Source organism: Dromiciops gliroides, chromosome 4 (assembly GCF_019393635.1).
Source record: "Dromiciops gliroides isolate mDroGli1 chromosome 4, mDroGli1.pri, whole genome shotgun sequence".
Lineage (NCBI taxonomy): Eukaryota > Metazoa > Chordata > Mammalia > Microbiotheria > Microbiotheriidae > Dromiciops > Dromiciops gliroides.
Window position 1 is genome coordinate 739465 of NC_057864.1, and position 18292 is coordinate 757756.

The 18292-nt window shown below is 53.9% G+C and overlaps 1 protein-coding gene and 1 non-coding gene across 3 annotated transcripts in view; both read left to right on the plus strand.

Annotated features, from left to right (window-relative positions):
* Positions 1–18292, plus strand: part of USP33 (ubiquitin specific peptidase 33) — a 53810-nt gene that overhangs the window by 23027 nt on the left and 12491 nt on the right. The window contains exons 7-15 of one of the 2 annotated variants that reach the window (XM_044001332.1): positions 2338–2407; positions 4322–4435; positions 11067–11145; positions 12093–12504; positions 13310–13435; positions 14034–14149; positions 15831–16003; positions 16106–16200; positions 17679–17712. In XM_044001332.1, the coding sequence (XP_043857267.1) occupies positions 2338–2407; positions 4322–4435; positions 11067–11145; positions 12093–12504; positions 13310–13435; positions 14034–14149; positions 15831–16003; positions 16106–16200; positions 17679–17712 (1219 nt within the window). The remainder of the gene's footprint in view (positions 1–2337; positions 2408–4321; positions 4436–11066; positions 11146–12092; positions 12505–13309; positions 13436–14033; positions 14150–15830; positions 16004–16105; positions 16201–17678; positions 17713–18292) is intronic. The other variant, XM_044001333.1, reaches the window with a different exon arrangement.
* On the plus strand, positions 7289–7395 carry LOC122726910. Its single transcript, XR_006352901.1, has one exon. It is a non-coding gene; the product is annotated as a U6 spliceosomal RNA (small nuclear RNA).

The following is an 18292-nucleotide window of genomic DNA, read 5'->3' on the forward strand; positions in this document are numbered from 1 at the left end:
GAGGAGACAGACAGACTTTCTTAACTCCTTACCTGTGGAAGAGAAGTGGGTGTGGGAAGGAGCCTGGAGGCAGACACCCGAGGTTTCCGGGGCTATGGCTGCGAGTCCCCGGGGCTTAGCTGGCTCTCCCCCTCAGGGTAGCTGCTGGGGCAGGGCTTCTTTTTCTCCCCGCCCCCCTCCCTTGTCGGCCACTTGTCCAGCAACAGAAGTGGACTCTGTGGTCTTGGGCTCCTGGACGTGGCCGCCTGAGCTCCGTAGCTGAAGGGCTTGGGTTTCTCTCCCGCCTACACGGGAACCCGCTTGTCTGGGCACAAAATGGCTGGTCACTGAGCGCTTGGCCCCAAGGGGCTTCTTTCCCGAGGAGCGTGCCGGCTATACGGCTCTCGTGGACTGCTGAGCCTGTGATTGCTCGGTTTGGGGATTTCCTTGGCCCGGCGTTAGCAGGGCAGATTGCGCTGGGCCATGGCGGGTTTTCTGTGCTCCCGTCTCCTGTTCTCAGCAGTTTTGGTCGTGTTGTCATCAGCCTCCATACACCATCGATTGTAGCACTCAAGTTAGTCTGTAAGTTTAAATGCCTTGGAAGAGCTTTGTTTGAGGAGAGCCGGAGGACACAGGCGGACGTGTCGGATGTCTGAAGAAGCATCCTGGGAAGAGGAGGAGGGCAGAGTCAGTGAGCTGCGTGGGGAGCGCGCTGCGCATCGGCCAGGGTAGAGACCTCGTCCCGGAAAGGAAAGGAGGCCGCCTGTCCGTGTTTCTGTCTTTGAAGGCGTCAGCGCTAGCTCTTTCCCTCTGCTTTTTGTGAGAACTCTCCATGATCTTCAGAGGTCACAATTGATGGTTGGTTTAATTTCCTCCTCTTTACTTCACCTCAGGCTCCTGAGGACTGCTGGCCACTCTCATCCTCAAGCCTTACTGGGCTTGCAGAGCATCGACGCCCTATGACAGTCAGTGCCCCTGCAGCCAGGAAGACCCAAGTTCAAATCCTGCTTTGGACATTTACTTGCTGTGTGACCCTGCCTCAGTTTCCTCATCTGAATGGAAAAGAAAGGGCTTGGACTTCATGGTCTCTCGGGTCTATTCTAGCTCTCAGTTTGTCGTCCAGTGCTCATTTTAGTCCTTTTCCTCGCCAGGGAAAACAAGCCCAGTCAACACTGTGCCGAGGTTCTTTTCCTCACCCCCGTGTTCTGCACTGTCCTCACCACCCCGGCCCCCATCAGGAGTCCCACAGGACTGTGCTGTCTTTTCCCATTTGCCCTCTTGCTCGGGGCCTGTCTTTTAAGAAGCATCCTGGCGGGATCAAGGCGGGCCCTGCGCCCCTCCTCGAGCTCTGGCGTCTCTCCTGTGCCTTGAGGACATCACCCATCCTGGCCGACTTCCTCCACAGAGCGTTGCTTGAAGGATCCTCCCTACGAAGGGTCCTGCTTGGATCTTCTCCTCTCACATCTCCCTCTGGTTGCTGGGAATCAGATCCAGAGGCCAACCCCTCAGGGGCTTTCTCTGTGTCCGAAAGGCTGGAGACATGGGTGAGAGGAATCGAGGGAGGACCAGCTGCTCTCTGCTGTTTGCCATCCCTGTGCCGGGCTCTGTGGCCGTTCTCTCTCCAGGGTGATGCTGCATCTCTGCCCCCCTGGGCTCTCCAATCAGGCTTTCTCCCAAGCGCCGCCTGCCCAGTCGTCTGCCCTTTTCGTGCTCTGTGAACGTGGAGGCCTCAGCGCTGTCCCCACCTTCCTGCTGAGGAAGAGCAGGGTGAACTAGAGGAGGAGGAGGCCGAAGGAAGAGCTGAGAGCAGGGCGCGTCTCTGTCGCCTCCTTGGATGCTCCCGACTGTCCGGGGCTGTGGCTGCTGCTGTTCTCCCATCATGGATGAGGGGGCTGAGGCAGGCCCGAGGTGTGTCTGGAGCCTAGGGTGGGGAGTCCATCCAGCATGGGAGGCGCTCAGTGCTTTCCAGAGCTGCAGAGGACCCCTGGGCAGAAGGCCCTTGGCTTTGGGGAAGGCCTGGGGGAGAAGGTCTAGAGACCAGGAGGGGAGGAGAGCAGAGTCGGGGGAAGGCTTGTGCACATTCTTTTCCTGGAGAGAATTGGGCAATAATTAGGGCATGGTGCTGACGAAAATATGATGGGGGTGGGGAGAAGCAGGAGGCTTGCCAGGGGCTGACATGCTGCCTGGGGAGCAGGCGCTGCAGCTGGAGGGGTCTGGAGGGTCCTGTCGAGATACGGTTTGGTGGGGGCTTAACACCGCTCCTGCCACTGCCATCTTGCTTCCTGGGAGGCCACCCTGCCTGCCCTCCCATTGCGGAAAGTCTTCTTGAGTCTGTGACGAGTTTCTTTTTTCTTACAGGTCTCACGGGCTTGAAAAACATTGGCAACACTTGCTATATGAATGCTGCTTTGCAAGCTCTTTCTAACTGGTGAGTGGCCATGGGGAAGATCAGCTTGAGGCCAGAGCGAGGCCATCCTTCCCTCTCTGCACCCCGACTGAAAGAGTAAGAGGAGCCCACAGGAGGGAAGGAACCGCCTCTGGCCAGAGGCTTCTCGGCGTGGGGTCATAGACCAGGGTTCCTGAGACCTGTGGCCCTTGGGTGGCTGGAAGCAGGGTTGAGGGGGGAGGAGACCCAGTGTCAGGATGAGGGGCCTCTGTGTTCCTAGGGAACATGGCAGGTCTTTGTTAAGTGGAGAGATGGAGTGGGGAGGACAGGGCTGATCTGGACACGCCACGATGTCAGAAAAGGGAAGCAGAAAACTGCCCCTCCCCGTCCGAGTCCATTGCTGGCTTTTAGGGATGCCTGTCTGTCTGTCTGTCCTCATCTGCCTAGTGGAGTAAGAGAGGCTGTGTGTCTTCTTGTCTGATATTTATTTCCAAGTCTTTTCAGGTTGGGCTACACCTTCTTACGGTTTAAAGAATACCCAAGAGGCACCCCTCCCCCCCACCTTTCTGTCCCAGGGTCCCACATGATCGAGCATCTGTTCAGTGACTGTCCCTGCCCTGGAGGAGCTGAGGTTCGGGGCGGGGGGTTCTTCATTTTTAGGGTGTCCTGGACCCCTCAGCCTATTAGGTGGAAAGACCATCTTCAGAATACATAAAAATCAAGTTTACGGACCCCAGAATAAGGTGCACACAGGGTCCTAAAGATTGTGAACAAGACCTGAGGGGTGGCAGCAGAGGCTCTCACTCCTCAGCAGCCATTGGGCACCAGGGCTCTTGCTCTGTAGCACCCCCTCCCCTCGCTCACTTGCCTTCTGCCTGAGACCCCACTCCTGGTCTCATCCTCCCTGAGGTTAAAGGTGAAAAATCACTCTCCTTGGATGGAAGAGGTGAGCAGGAGGCGAGCATGCCAGAGGAGCAGTGGCCCTCCTTGACGACCATTCACCACAACTTTCCCCCTCCCTGCTCCTCCTCCTGCCCCCTGTTTGGTCAGCTCTGGCTGCTTTGGGCTCTAGGATCAAGGGTGATTTCAGCCTTGTCTCAGCTCTTTTTCACTTGTTCTTTTAAGTGTCTCCATTTCGTAGCATTAGATAATAAGCCTTTTTTGTGTCCCCAGGCCTGAGCACTCAGTAGGTGCTCTATAAATGCTGGCCAGTGGCTAGCACCTGTGGTATCACCACGGACATGATTTTAAAAGTTTGGGGATGTTAACCCTCATTGCCCCGCAAAAAAAAAAAAAAAAAGAATAAAGGGGGCAGCTAGGTAGCACAGTGGATAGAACACCGGCCTTGGATTCAGGAGGACCTGAGTTCAAATCCGGACTCAGACACTTAACACTTACTAGCTGTGTGACCCTGGGCAAGTCACTTAACCCCAATTGCCTCACCAGAAAAAAAAAAAGTCTGGGGACGCTTGGTGTCGGAAGGCGGCAGCACCTTTGACGTCATAGCTTTATTTTCATAGGAGCTACTTCCTGAACTTCCTTGACTTGTCCTCTGACCAGTATAGCTTTATAGCTTTCTGTTGGCCAGTTTGTCAACATTGTTTAAGCACCTGCTATGTGCCAGGTAGAAGGCAGCCCTGGGCCCTCCCAGAGCTGGCAGCCAAATAGCCGGACCCCAAGATGCTGATGGAGATGGAGACACCTTTTGGGCCTGCTGGTCAAAAAGGTGGTGCACAGTGCCAGGATCTTCTCTTTGGTCACTTCTCTCTCTCTCTCTTTTTTTTTTAAGTGGAGCAATGAGGGTTAAGTGACTTGCCCAGGGTCACACAGTTAGTGTCAAGTGTCTGAGGTCAGATTTGAACTCGGGTCCTTCTGAATCCAGGGCCAGTGCTTTATCTACTGCGCCACGTAGCTGCCCCCTGGTCACTTCTCTTGACTCATTGTCCTTTCTATTAGCCCACCTTTGACCCAGTTCTTTCTGGACTGTGGAGGACTAGCCCGGACAGATAAGAAACCAGCCATCTGTAAGAGCTATCTCAAGCTGATGACAGAGCTGTGGCACAAGAGCAGGTATGTACTTGGCTATCAGGCTGTGTCCCTAACCTTGGGAGGTCATGCAGAGGATGACCCGCACTCATGGCCAGTGCGACCTCTGGGGGATGACCCGCGCTCGTGGCCAGTGCGACCTTGGGGGAGCTGCACCAAGCATCGTGTTTCCCACCTTTGTCTCCTCTGGAAGCTGGATGGCAGGAGACATTTCCTATGGTTGATGGAAGCTTTCTCCTGACGGCTGCTGGAGGCTGGTTCTGTCCAGCCCTCCTGCCGGAAACAAGCCTGGGCCCTGTTGAGTTTCTGTGGGCCTCCCATCTCCCCTGGCTATCCTGGCCGAGGAGGTGGCACTTTTGGTGGCCGAGGGGAGGGCCGCTTGCAGCCAAAATGCTTTTCCTTTGTTCTGGTGGTTTGAGGTGCCATGAGCCCACAGCGTCATCTAGAGGGATCCACTTCTGATCCTGGGAAACGGTTCAGATTCTCAGTGGGAGCCGCACAGATTTGGAGACAGCTTGAGGCCCTCGGTCTATGTCCTTTGTCCCTTTGCCCTCCAGTTCTGTGGCCCAAGGATTCCCTTGAGGTGCAATATGGTAGCATTCACTAAGTGGCTGGATCCATGAAAGTACCACACATTCATCCATTCTGCCCAGGCACAGTTTCTGCCTTGACTCTGGTTTTTGCAGAGTAGGCAGTTAAACTGTTGTCTGTGAAATCACAGAGAAGTCTTTGGCGGCACATCTAGGGCATCTCCACAGGAGGTGCCCCCCTACAGTGGGACCTAGAGGTGAGCACATGCCTCATTTGGCATGAATGACTTCCTACGAGTCCTCTGGTCAGTGGCCAGCTGCGTGGCACTGTGGACTCACCATCCCTGGCTCAAGATGTAAACTGTCTTTCAAGCCTTCTGGCTTAGCGCTTGCAGCCTGAGCTTGGATTGGGCTGGGAGAGCCTGTGGGATGTCAGGGCCACCACCACCGCAGCATGAGAGGATGGCGTGCCAAGGACCAGGAGGGGAACCTTTCAGTGGATCTCGCTGGTTGCCTGTGGTCCTTCCAAAGAGACAGACAGCTCTCTGAGGAAAGGTGAACACAGAGCAGCTCAGGGTAGACAAGGCCGTCAGTGCGTGAACTGACTTGGAGGAGAGCATGCTGGCTGCCACTGGGGGGCTGCCTAGAGCTGCTTCCAGGGTTCCATGTTCTCCAGATGGCCTGTATGGATGTCAATCATGGAACAGTGATGAGGATTCCAATTTCACTTGGAGCAGAATGCTGTGGTCTTGTGGATCAGGTCATGGCAGTGCAATTCACCTTGACTGTCAAGGCTGTGTGGGTCTGGAAAGCTGGTGAAGAGAGCGAGAAGGAGGGGAAGGACAGCAAATGGACCACGTTCCACTGATAAATATCGGGGACCAGAGAGGTGGCACATCTTCTGCAGGATGAATACATTGTTGGTGGAATGGTGAGCTGATCCAACATTCTGGAGAGCAGATTGGAACTGTGCCCAAAGGGCTATGGGACTGTGCATATCCTTTGACACGTTAATACCACTGCTACATCTGTATTCCAAAGGGCTCCTAGAAGAGGGAAAAGGACCCACAAGTACACAAATATTTCTAGCAGCTCTTTTTGTGGGGGCAAAGAATTGGAAACTGAGGAGATGCCCATCCATTGGGGAATGGCTGAACAAGTTGTGGTGTGTGAATGTAAAGGGATACTATTGTAAAGTCTAAAATTCTAGCTGTGATGTCTAAAATCTAATGAGTGGTCACCTTAAATTAGAAAATGTAAGGGCAGCTAGGTGGTGAGGTGGATAGAGCACCGGCCCTGGATTCAGGAGGACCTGAGTTCAAATCCAGCCTCAGACACTTAACATTTGCTAGCTGTGTGACCCTGGGCAAGTCACTTAACCCCAATTGCCTCACAAAAAGAAAAAAAAGAAAATGTATAGCACCAATCTTTGGGCATTGGGTATTTATTAAAGTATATTAGGGGTTAGAGAGAGAGAGGGAGAGAGAGAGGTAAAAAGCAAACTTCATCTAACTATCAGAGAGCCCAGCATCTGTCCTTCCGCCAAGCTGAGGTCCGGAAACGAGGAGGTCCAGAAACGAAAAGACCTCGCTCCTCTGCCGCTTCTCCCGGAAGCCCCCTGTGCAACAGGAAATGGGGCCATCCACACACACAGCTCCAAGCTAATTGGCTGGTAACACTGATTGACAGGACCCATGGGTGGCAGACGTCACTTCCTGATGCCAATCTGAACTTTGAAACCCCAGAAAAGGTCACTTCCAGACGTTAAGTCGCATACGTTCTTTTCATGGCGGAGCTTCCCTGCAATATCTTTATCGACAGGTTGGTAGCACTCTAATTCTCACACTATTGTGCTATAAGAAACGGTGAGCAGGCGGATTTCAGAGAAACCTGGAAGGACTTAGATGAACTGATGCTGAGTGAGAGGAGCAGAAGCAGGAGAACATTGTACACAGTATCAACAACATTGTATGATGATCAACTGTGATCATCATACTCAGCAATGAGGATTAAATGATTTGCCCAGGGTCACACAGCTAGTAAGAGTCAAGTGTCTGAAGTTGTATTTGAACTCAGGTCCGCCTGAATCCAGGACTGGTGCTTTATCCACTGCGCCACCTAGCTGCCCTCACCAAAGGACTCTTGATGGAAAATGCTCTCCACATCCAGAGAAAGACCTATGGAGTCTGAATGTAGATTGAAGCCGACTGTTTCCACTGTGAGTGTGTGTGTGTGTGTGTGTGTGTGTGTGTGTGTGTGTGTGTGTGTGTGTGTGTTTTCCCTTTTGGTCTCTTTCTTACCCAACATGACCAATATAGAAAGATGTTTAACATGGTTTTACATGTATGTGCTCTCTTTGGCAGCACATATGTTAAAAATGGAATGATACAGAGAAGATTAGCATGGCCCCTGTGCAAGGATGACACGCAGATTCATGAAGCGTTCTATGTATGACCTGTATTGGATTGCTTGCCATGGGGGGGGGGAGGGAGAGGGAAAAAAGTTTGGAATTCAAAATCTTATAAAATATGAATATTGAAAACTTTTTTAAAAAATTGCTAGTCTGTTAGAAAAGATTATTCTGGTGGAGCCAAGATGGCGGAGGAAAGACATTAAACACACAGAGCTCCTGTCATAATTACCCCCCAAACAGCAATAAAACAACCTCTGGAGCAGCAGAACCCACAAAAAGATGGGCTGAGATTATTTTCCAGCCAAAAACAGCTTAGAAGCTCGACAGGAGGAGCCCCTGTGCTAGGCTGGGAGTGGAATCTAGCACTGCTATCGCACCAACACAGACCCAGCCCTGGGTAGGCTACACCAGAAAAACTTACCCCTGAGCCTCCGAATCAGCTGCAGCGCCAGCGTCTTCTGGAGCTGCGCTTATGGTCGAGTGAGAGAGCTGAGCGGCTGGCCGTGGGGGGGATACAGGGCTGTCTGAGGGACCTAAGGAGGAATTGGACTGTTCCAGCCCAGCAGGAAGAAATCTTGAGTGGTGGGAGGCCGGGTAGAGGAGGGGTGCAGGCTTGTTGGAGCTAACAACCACAGCGCACCAAGTTTTGCTCCCTGGTTAATTAGCGGGTTTGCTTGAGGTTCTCTTTGGACCAGAGAACAAGCCAGGTGAGTGAAAAACCTGCCCTTCCTTAAACCGAAACACCTGGGGCCCTCTGAAGCCTGGGACAGGGTAGCTTGGAAGTAGGGTCCCATTGTAAGAGGGAGTTAAAAGTCAAGTAAAAGACAGGCAAGATGATCAAGCAAAGAAAGTTGGGAACCGTAGAAAGTTTCTTTAGCAACAAGGAAGTTTGAGGTGCACCCTCAGAAGAGGATAACAACCTCAGGGCCCCTACATCGAAAGCTTCCAAGAAAAATATGACTTGGTCTCAGGCCATAGAGGCGCTCAAAAAGGACTTTGAGGGCCGGCTAGGTGGCGCAGTGGATAGAGCACCGGCCCTGGAGTCAGGAGGACCTGAGTTCAAATCTGGCCTCAGACACTTAACACTTACTGGCTGTGTGACCCTGGGCAAGTCACTTCACCCCAATTGCCTCACTTTAAAAAAAAAAAGGACTTTGAAAACACAGAGAGGTAGAAGAAAAAATGGAAAGAGAAATGAGAGAGATGCAGGAAAGTCATGAAAAAAAGTCAGCAGCTTGAAAAGCCAAATGGAAAAGGAGATACAAAAACTCTCAGAAGAAAATAGAAAAGATGATTCCTCTCTGATAAAAATAGAGAACGCCCCAGATGCTAGGTCTGCATTGATGTCAGAAGGGAATCTGGCTGTGAGCTCTTGCCTAGGCCTGAGCAGACCTGCTGTTACTGAAGGCAGTGCAGACCGGCAGACTCCTGGGGGCCAGGAGGGGAGAGGGGCAGGCTTCTGTCTGCTCTTCCACTAGAACTACTAAGGCTGCTCTCCTGGGCCACACCCCTCACCCCCCACAGAGAAGAGAACCAGCTGGGATGCCTTCCCAAGGCCCCGTCTACTGTTTCTATCCCGCATTTTGCACTTGGGGGCCTGCCACCTTTGAGGCTCGGGAGTGGAGAGGACCCTGCTTTTCCCAAGGAAGGCCCTGTTTGTCGTGGGAAGCTGACCTGCCCTGGGAGTCCTCTTGAAGGCCCCTGTTTTCTGCCTGAATCAGCTCAGTTAATGAGACCCAGAGTGGAGAGAATCTTGGGTGTTGTCCTCTGTGGACTTGTGCTGGGCACTGACCCCCTCCTCTCCAAATGGAATGACGACTACCGCCCTCTCGGGGCTGTTGTGTCAATTGCATTGCTCTATGCAGTCTCAGGATTGCCACGAGTCACTGAGTGGGTGGGCCTCTGACAAAGGTCTGCTCAAGGAACTTGGTGGCTACTCAAGACAAATCAGCCTCGCGATCCACACACAGTGTGGCTTGTCCACTAGTGATCCACAGAGCTCACGAGTCGCCTGCTAGTGATCCACAGAGGACACAGGCCATCTGCTGGCAAGCCACAGAGGTCACAGGTTGTCCACATGATGATGTGTACTTCACTGAGATGGGTCTTCAATATATCTTGGCAAGGCCCCATGGGTAGATGGAAAGTCTGGTCCAGAACTGAGTGGCATAGGAGGCTGATCTCACTTTGGAGGGGGGGGGGTCCCACCGGCCTGTCTCTGTGTCTGTATCCACATAGACATGGGCCTTGGACCAGGCCCTGCCTCCAGTTATCCTCGCTGGGCAGCTCTCTGAGACTGGGGGTCCTGCATTAGCAGAAGTGCTGCCCTCACTCCCCATCTTTCCCCTCCTGGCTGGAGTCCATGGCTGTGAATTGTGGGGCGGGGTATCTTCCAGGGTGCATGTGCATGTGACTGTAGAGGGCTCAGTTGGGTCCCTGGGGGATGCCAATGGATCAACTGGCCACAGATCCTCCATCTGTTAGCAAGATTCAGACAGTGAGGAGGTGAGTGTCACTTGTGACTGGCCACAAATGCAACTGGGGTGGTCTTGGATGCGGCCTGTATATGGAATTCCTTTGAGGGCCGCAGGCAGGTTTGAAAAAACATTTTGTAAGTGGAAAAGGCTGCCCAGTCCCACGTGGCTTATCCTCAATCCACGACGGTGCTTCCACCTTTTACAGAAGGATGGCTTCTCATGGCTCAGTGTCTGTCCAGGCCTTTTCAGCAGGAAGGCTCTGGGAAGCCTGTCTTTCTTACCAAGTGAAGCCAAAGCAAAGCTGAAGAGCTTAGCCCTTGATGTCTGCAGGATCTGGGGTGTGATGGTGGGGCGCTGTCCTGAGACTGTGCAGATCGTGGCTGTTCCATGGCTGCAGCGAGTGGCAGCCCTGCCTGGCCCTTGGCTGGACACTGCTGCAAAAGCAGCCCCTATTCTTGAGTAGGAGATGCTTCCATTCACATCTTGCTATTCAAAAATATATATTCTGGGGCTGCTAGGTGGCGCAGTGCATAGAGCACCAGCCTTGGAGTCAGGAGGACCTGAGTTCAAATTTGACCTCAGACATTTGACACTAACTAGCTGTGTGACCCTGGGCAAGTCACTTAACCCCAATTGCCTCACCAAAAAATATATATATATACACACACACACACACACATTCTTATTTTATTTTCCAGCGGTCTGAGGAAAAAGAGAAGGCTCTGGGAAGCAAGCCTTGATCCTTCCTCACTCCAGGGCACAGTGACTTAGAAAGCCCCAAGCTAACATTCTTGGTTGTGTTGGGTTTGACTCTGGTGTTTGTAAGTGGGTCCTCCCACAGTTTTAACTAGTGCACCTGGAGACAGTGGGACCTGGGGGCCCCAGCACAGAGCAGACATCTTGGTGTTGGGTGGTTCTGTATCTGTGTCTAGGGAGGTCTGGGTGTGAGAGGTCAGTTAGGCCTGGGCTGAAGTCCCTGTAAAGGTGAGAATGAAGGACTCTCCCTCCCTCAGTGGCCTCTGTTACTGACCTCTGGTTTTCTAAGAGAAGAAATTTCCCTAGTCTTAGGAAGAAGAAGAAAGAGTTAGGGTAGTGATGGCTTTGTTCTCCACCTTGGAGTATTTTGTAAATGGGCAAAAACCATTGTTCTTAGCCTCTTAGTTTTACAAGTTACTAAGATGGAAATGCAAATCTCAGCAATATACCCATTTCAGAATGTTTTCCCCCTTCCCCAGGCCTGGATCTGTCGTTCCTACTAATTTGTTTCAAGGAATTAAAACTGTCAACCCAGCATTTCGAGGTTATTCCCAACAGGTAAGTTGGTTGTCACTGAATTTTTCCTGGTGATGGAAGAAGCTTGGACTGGTTTATAATGAGACTAACTTCCTTTTAGAAAAGCTCAGGGGAAAAAAATGGGGGGCAGCTAGGTGGTGCAGTGGATAGAGCACTGGCTCTGGATTCAGGAGGACCTGAGTTCAAATCCGACCTCAGACACTTGACACTTACTAGCTGTGTGACCCTGGGCAAGTCACTTAACCCTCACTGCCCTGCAAAAAAAAGAAGAGCTCAGTGAGCAGTATTCTCACAAGGAAAGCGTAGGATTCACAGTGAGTTTCTGCAGTTTGGCTTTTGATTTTCAAGGTCACCGAAAGTGGTTCTTTCTGTGACTGAGGTTTAGATCCAGAGTATGATGCAAAGTGGTCCTGAAGCAGAGACAGCTTGAGGCTTCAGGACCAAGTGGTGAGACCTGCAGCTGGGCCTGGAACCAGCCCAGGAGGGGGGGTTTTCTGGACTTGTCAGGACCTTTCTGGGCCAGAAGAGGTGTACGACCCCACCCTTCCTCTGCTATCCCAGAAGTGACCTCTCCGTCCTTTGGAAAAATAGGGCAGAAATGTATGTGCTGCCAGTGCACACCCATCTGTGCTTAGACAAGCAGTCAGCATTTATTAAGCACCTGCTTGTGCCTGAGGCTGGCCCAGGAGCCATCAGGAGGAGCCAGAGGGGCCTTTGTGGGAGTCTGTGTGTAGCTCGAGTGCTTCAAGGCCAGGGCCCAGAAGAGCTGCTGCTGCTGACCACTCACGTGGAGCTACGTGGTCTGCTCAGTGGGTCCTCACAGCAGCCTGGGGGGGGGCAGTGGGCACTGCTGTGGCTATCATCCCTAATTTAGAGATGAGGGAACTGAGGCAGGTGGATCAAAGTGACTTAGAGGGAGTAAGCAGAAAAGTCCAGTCCCCTGAAACACCCTCCCTGTCTCTGTCCAGGATGCCCAGGAATTCCTCCGATGTTTAATGGACCTGCTTCATGAGGAGCTCAAAGAGCAGGTCATGGAGACAGAGGATGGGGCCCCGCCGGGACCAGCCGAGGATCGCCTCGAGGACGAGAAGAGCCCGTCGGAGATGGACTTCCAGTCATGTGAGTCGTGTGGGAGCAGCGACAAAGCCGAGAATGAGGCCGGCTCCCGAGGTCTGGCGGAAGACCACATGGAGACGGCCATGTTAATCCAGGAAGAGGAGAACAACCCCGAGGTGGCCAAAGAGAAAGCTCTGGCTAACAAGGCGATCCCCAAGAGTCCCGAGGACGACCTGGAGAAAGATGCAGATACTTTGTCAGAGATAGCAGACGTTGTGAACAGCCAGGAAACGGTCAAAGTGCAGATACACAGCCGGCTTCCAGGTGAGCGGCCTGAAGGGATGAAGGGAGTGGTGCAGGGTGGCTCGGAGCAGGAGGTGCCTGGGAAGGGTGGCGTGGTGAGTGGAGACCATTGTGTGGCCAAAAGAAATGGGAGGCCCCAGGTGTCTGTAAGGGCAGCAGTCTCTTGCTGGGCTCTGGGTTTGCCTGACCATCCGGTGCTAGTGCCCTGAGAAGGGCGTCCTAGTGCTGACAGAGGCCCGTGGGCAGATGATGGAGAATGGTGTAGTGCCGCCCCCTGCTTGGATGCAGGAACCGGCCTTCAGTGGGTCAGCCCTTGGCCTTGGTGAGCACCCCCCAGCCAAAGGGGCCACGAGGCCTCTTTCACCTGGGTGTGGTGTGCCACGGTGCCCCCTCGGGTGCTTGTGTCATAACCCTCTTGCTGACAAGAGGCTTTGGAATGCTTCCCGATGTGTGATTCCAGCATGGAAAGGGGGCGCACCTGGACATTTATGCTGATGGAGGGCGCTTGGACCAGGGGCGTGATGGCTCCTGGCTGGAGCCATCCTCAGAGCCTTTTCTGCCTTGCTCTTCCTTCTCCTCCTCTGTCTCTTGCTCCCTCCCCCACCCCCTTCCCTCTCCCATCCTCTCTCTCCTGGAGAAAGGATGCAGAACATGAGGGCTGTGCGGTCCGGTGAGGCCATGTGACCGCTGAAGCATTTGCCTGGGCGCTGGAGGAAAAGGCTCTGGGGTGATTTCTCCTCCTTGTCATTCTGTTGCTCTTCCTGGAGCCCCCCCTTTTCTGAAGACTTGCTGATTTGCTGCTAACACAGACATTTGCTCTTTCCAGAACATGCGTCCGATAGTCATTCGAATGACCATCTCCCATCGAGTGAAGGAGGCGCCCCACGCTTGTCCGTCAGCCCTCCCAGATCCAGTTCCCTGTGGCCAGGAGCCATGTCTGGCCACAAAAGAGGTGAACATTGACGCGTCCCGTTGGCTGCTGGGGGAGCCATGGCACGCAGAGCCCCCGGCATGGAATCAAGAGACCCCTGTGTTCAGTCCAGCCCCAGAGGCCGCTCTGCTGTGTGTGCCCAGGCGGGTCTAAAGCTCTGTCTGCCTCAGTGTCCCCATCTGTACAATGGGGGCATTTGTCTAGCGCCTGGCACATAGTAGGCGTTTGATAAATGCGTGGTTCCTTCCTTCCTTAAATAATCCATCTTTCTGCTGATGGACAGCCCTTGACCAGGCACATGCTTGGCTAAGGGTTCTTTATGGGGTGGGGCTCGGGAGGCCCCAGAGTCTGAATAGGACTCCCCAAGTTCAGGGAGGTGTCCAGGGTTATCTGCTTAGCTCACAAGGCACCCCACATACCGCATCTCATTGGGTCTTCAGAAGCCCCTCATTCCCCAGGGGAGGACATTGAGGTAAGCAGCGGGGGAGGACCTTGCCCAAGCTCTCACAGTTGGCAAGTGGCTGAGGCCAGACCTGGTACCAGAGCCGTGTCTTCTCGACTCCTTGGGGGCCTGTTTGTCATTTCCCCCGTTCAATTCATCTTCCCGTCTGTGCCCTAGCTCTGCCGGCCTCATCTCCCAAGAGGAAGAAACAACCCAAGAGATACCGCAGCATCATCTCGGACATCTTCGATGGGACGATCGTGAGCTCCGTGCAGTGTCTGACTTGTGACCGGGTGAGTGCTGTGGAGGAGTGTCCACGGGAAGGGGCCGCTCCTCCCTGGGGCCTCAGCCCGCTACGTGACGCCCCCGTGGATCTCCAGGGAAGGCACCCCCAAGCCCCTTGGGTAGGCAGGCTTCCTTCTGCTATCCTAAAGGAGTCTGGGCTTTTGCTCTGAGGAGGAGGACGCTCATATGCCATGGACTACGTTTAAGTCAGGCATTCATGTTTTAATGGGTGATTTAGGGATTTGTAAGTTGAGCCGTGGGCCTCGCAGTGGAGCTTGTTTTTACTCTTGAACTCAGTCCTTAAAAGTCCCCCAGCCTAATGATAACAATAGCCAGCATTTATGTTTTACCTGCTGGGTGCCAAGCACTGTGATGAGCCTTACAGTGAGGATCTCTTTTGAGCCTGACCATAACTTGAGGAAGTAGGGACTACTAATATTCCCATTTCACAGATGAGGAAATGGAGATGAGCGGCAGGTAAGTGGCTTGCCCAGGGTCACAAAGCTGGTGAATGTCTGAGGGCTTCCTGTCTTCTGGCCAGAAGGACACAGTCTTGACTCCTGTGACTGCCTAACTGGTCACTAAGGAGCATCAGGGAGTGCAAGAAGAACTAGACTCATCCAGAATCGTCCGAGTTTCTTGGCTCCAGGCCTGAGCCCCTAGGAAACATAGTGATGAGCCCTTCCCCCCAAAGATGTGCACTGAATTCCCCCATGACCAGAGAGACCCATAGGAATGGCTTACAAAGCTCAGGCCAGCCCAGCAGTGTTTGCTAGAGGGAACATTTAAAGTGAAAAGGTGGGCTAAGAGTGACATGTTTGTGCAGAATCCAGAATGTGAGAGAAGTGCAAGCTCGATTGGAAAGTGTTGAGTGTTGTTCTCTGAGGGAGCGCTAACACTGCGGGGGGGGGGGGGGGGGGGGCGGGTGAGCGTGTGTGTGCATGGAGGTGTACATGAACATGCGCGTGTGTGCACACACCCATGAGCACAGCAACTACATTTCTAAAATAAATGATAACCCCACGGCAATAAGATTTAAGCAGAAAAATGGTGCCGAGTCTTTCCAACAAACCTGACTTGAGCCGAATGGCGGGAAATCCTAGAGCTTACAGCCCCAGAGGGTGTTCTGGTGGATTCCACACAGATGCCACTATTGAAAACCTTAGGGTCTCTGCATGTGACAAGTCCTCAGGGAACCATAGGCCAGTGCAGCGGATCGGGGGGATCCAGTGGATCGGGGGATGGAGCAGTAGAGCAGTACTTTCTACACACGATGCAGCCTCCACAAGGCTGAGGGGGGGAGCTCTCAGGAGGGGCCTGTGGGACCCAGGAGACTCATGAAGGGAGCCGGTCAGTTTGGAGTGAGGAGTCAGACCCAGGCCCAACACCGGTCACTAGGCCAGGACGATTGAGCCATCTCAGACAGGTCGAGGCAGGGACTTTCTCTGAGCTGGAGCCTCTGCCATCCTATGAGAGCTTGCCCTGGGTGGGGTGCGACACACCAGCTGGGGCCCGGGTATGGTGCCAGCAGCTTGGTCTTCTCAGCAACCCAGGTGTCCAGGAGCCTCGCTTCCATTGGCGTCACTGGGGCGTGAGGCTTGGCCCCAAGCAGGCACCACTGTGCACACCGCCCTTTCCGGTTTGGGGCGGAGGCTAGGTGGGATCCCGTTCCACATCTCGCCACTGCAGGTGTCGGTGACGCTCGAGACCTTCCAGGATCTGTCGTTGCCCATCCCCGGAAAGGAGGACTTGGCCCGGCTACACTCATCCAGTCACCCGACAGCCGTGGTGAAAGTCGGCTCCTGCGGGGAGGCCTACGCGCCCCAGGGCTGGCTGGCCTTGCTCGTGGAGTACTTGCGGAGGTACGCTTGTCTTTGTCGGCCGCGTTCTTCGGGGCTCTTGTGGCTTCTGTGTGGCTGGCACGACATGTGCTGGCCCTTCTTTTTCTGTCAATGACTTTCCAGGTTTGTTGTCTCCTGTGTCCCTAGCTGGTTTTGGGGCCCAGTAGTGACCTTGCAAGATTGTCTCGCTGCCTTTTTCGCCAGAGATGAGCTCAAAGGTAAGGCGACTCCCTCACCTTGGCAGCTCCTGCAGTCCTGGGAAGGCGGCGCAGGCAGCCTCTGGTCTGGGGGTGGGCAGGTCCCTTGCTTGGATGGTAACGTCAACGGTGATTTGGTGCGGGCTTCCCAAGGACCCAGAGGCGCCCTTGCCCAATTGCGCCTCTGTTCCTTGCCGGGCAAAGCCGGCATGCTTCTTCCTGCTTTGGGTTATGCCAACCTGCCAGGCGTCTCTGGGATTACAACCAGTGAGGCGCTCTCTCTTTCAGGGAGGCCACCGTGGCCTTTTTCAGATCTTATCCTTAGCGCTAAAAGGTTCCTAATTCTTTCTTCCTGGCTGCCATTCTCCCTGTTCTCAGGTCCCTTTCTGTGACCCCTGCCCTCCGATCTGAGCCTCTGTCCTACCTAAAGGCGGCCACCAGCATGGCTTCCCTCAGGTGGCTTTGCCTAAGGAGCAGTTTGTACTTCATTTCTCTGCCTTTTCTGTGCCCTCCTGCCTCCCATTTCTGGTGGCGTGGCTTCTGTCCCTGCTGCCAGTGCCGACCCTTGGGGTCCTCTCAAGAGGCAGCGAAGACCGTCTGTGAGCATAACAGGAGCCATGTCTCATCCAGACTCACCCAGGAGCTCATCCAGGCACAGAATCTCAGACTTTGAAGATGCCTTCAAGGCCGAGCCAACGTGAACCTGCTGAACCCGATGGGTTCTCCTCAGCCCAGGATTGTTTTCCTTTGAGCTTTTCTAAATCCTTCTCCTTGTGGCTCCTTGTTGTAAAGTTAAATTTCCCGCCCACGTAATCCTCAACCCAACAAGGGCCTGGCACCCTGCTTCCAAGTCCCCATCATCGCAGGGGTGGTGTCCTCTGGGACTCTGCTCATCCCCTCCTGCCCCCTTGTCTCTGAGACTAGCAGGGCCTGTGTCTCTGGGGCCGACTGGATTCTCAGGTTTTGGTCACCTTGGCTGGACTTGTCTTTTCCTTCATGTCTCCCTAGCAGTCAGCATGGGGAGGTGTTTGCAGGCAGTTAGACATTCACCTCAAGTGGTGTCTCTCCTGCTCTGCTCCCCCGGGCCCCCAAGCTGAGGCAGGCTTCCTCAGGGAGTTCCTCTTTGTACCTGGATGCGGCCCTTCCCCACACACAGACCCACACAGGCTTCTCTGGGTATGAGGCCTCCCTGGGGCTTTTCTCTGCCTCTGCCTTGGGAGCTGCCCAGGCTTAGCCCAGAAGAGGGGCTTTGGAGGCACTGAAATAGCTTGCCATTTACTCTGTTACAAAAGGAATGAGGGCAGCTAGGTGGCGCAGTGGGTAGAGCACCGACCCTGGATTCAGGAGAACCTGAGTTCAAATCTGGCCTCAGACACTTGACACTTACTAGCTGTGTGACCCTGGGCAAGTCACTTAACCCTCATTGCCCCACCAAAAAAAAAAAAAAAAGGGAACAAATTTGGTTCTGCAGTGATGTTCAAGGCATTTTCTGTCTACAGGTGACAACATGTACAGTTGTGAGAGATGCAAAAAGTAAGTGCAAGAAGCCCCTGTTTGCTCTCAGAAAAGTCCCCAGCTTTAGTGGGGGACGGGGGTGGGGACAGGTACCAGGTCCCCAGCTGTCTAGGTGTTTACAGGTCAGGGGGCAGGAGGCAGTGAGAGGACCTCAGATGTCTGTTTGCCTAGTTGGGGTCGGGGAGCTTCTGGCCACCCCGGGAGGGGAGTAGGCACGAGTTCAGTGTCCTCTGTGGCTTTGGAAGCCCAATGAGCTTTGGCATGAGAGCTCGGGCAGAGGGCCGTGGGGGGGTGGGGTAGGGGAGCGGCAGGTGGGAGGCACAGGGTATCATGTGTATAGCAGAGTGGGGTCCCAGGGAGAAAGAAGTCTGAGTAACTGCAGGAGCAAGTAATTACAGGACCATGCTCCCTGGGACTGACCTAGGCCTAAGCCCAAGCGTAAGCGCTGGAAACCTTCCTGACGTTTTTCTCTGTAACCTGGCAGGGGGGTAGGGTGGCCCAGTGGTTAGAGCCTGCCGCTGACAGGCTGTTGGGGGAGGGGCACCCCCCCACCCCCGCCCTGGCCTGAATAGTGGAGCGTTCGATCTTGCTGTCTTAA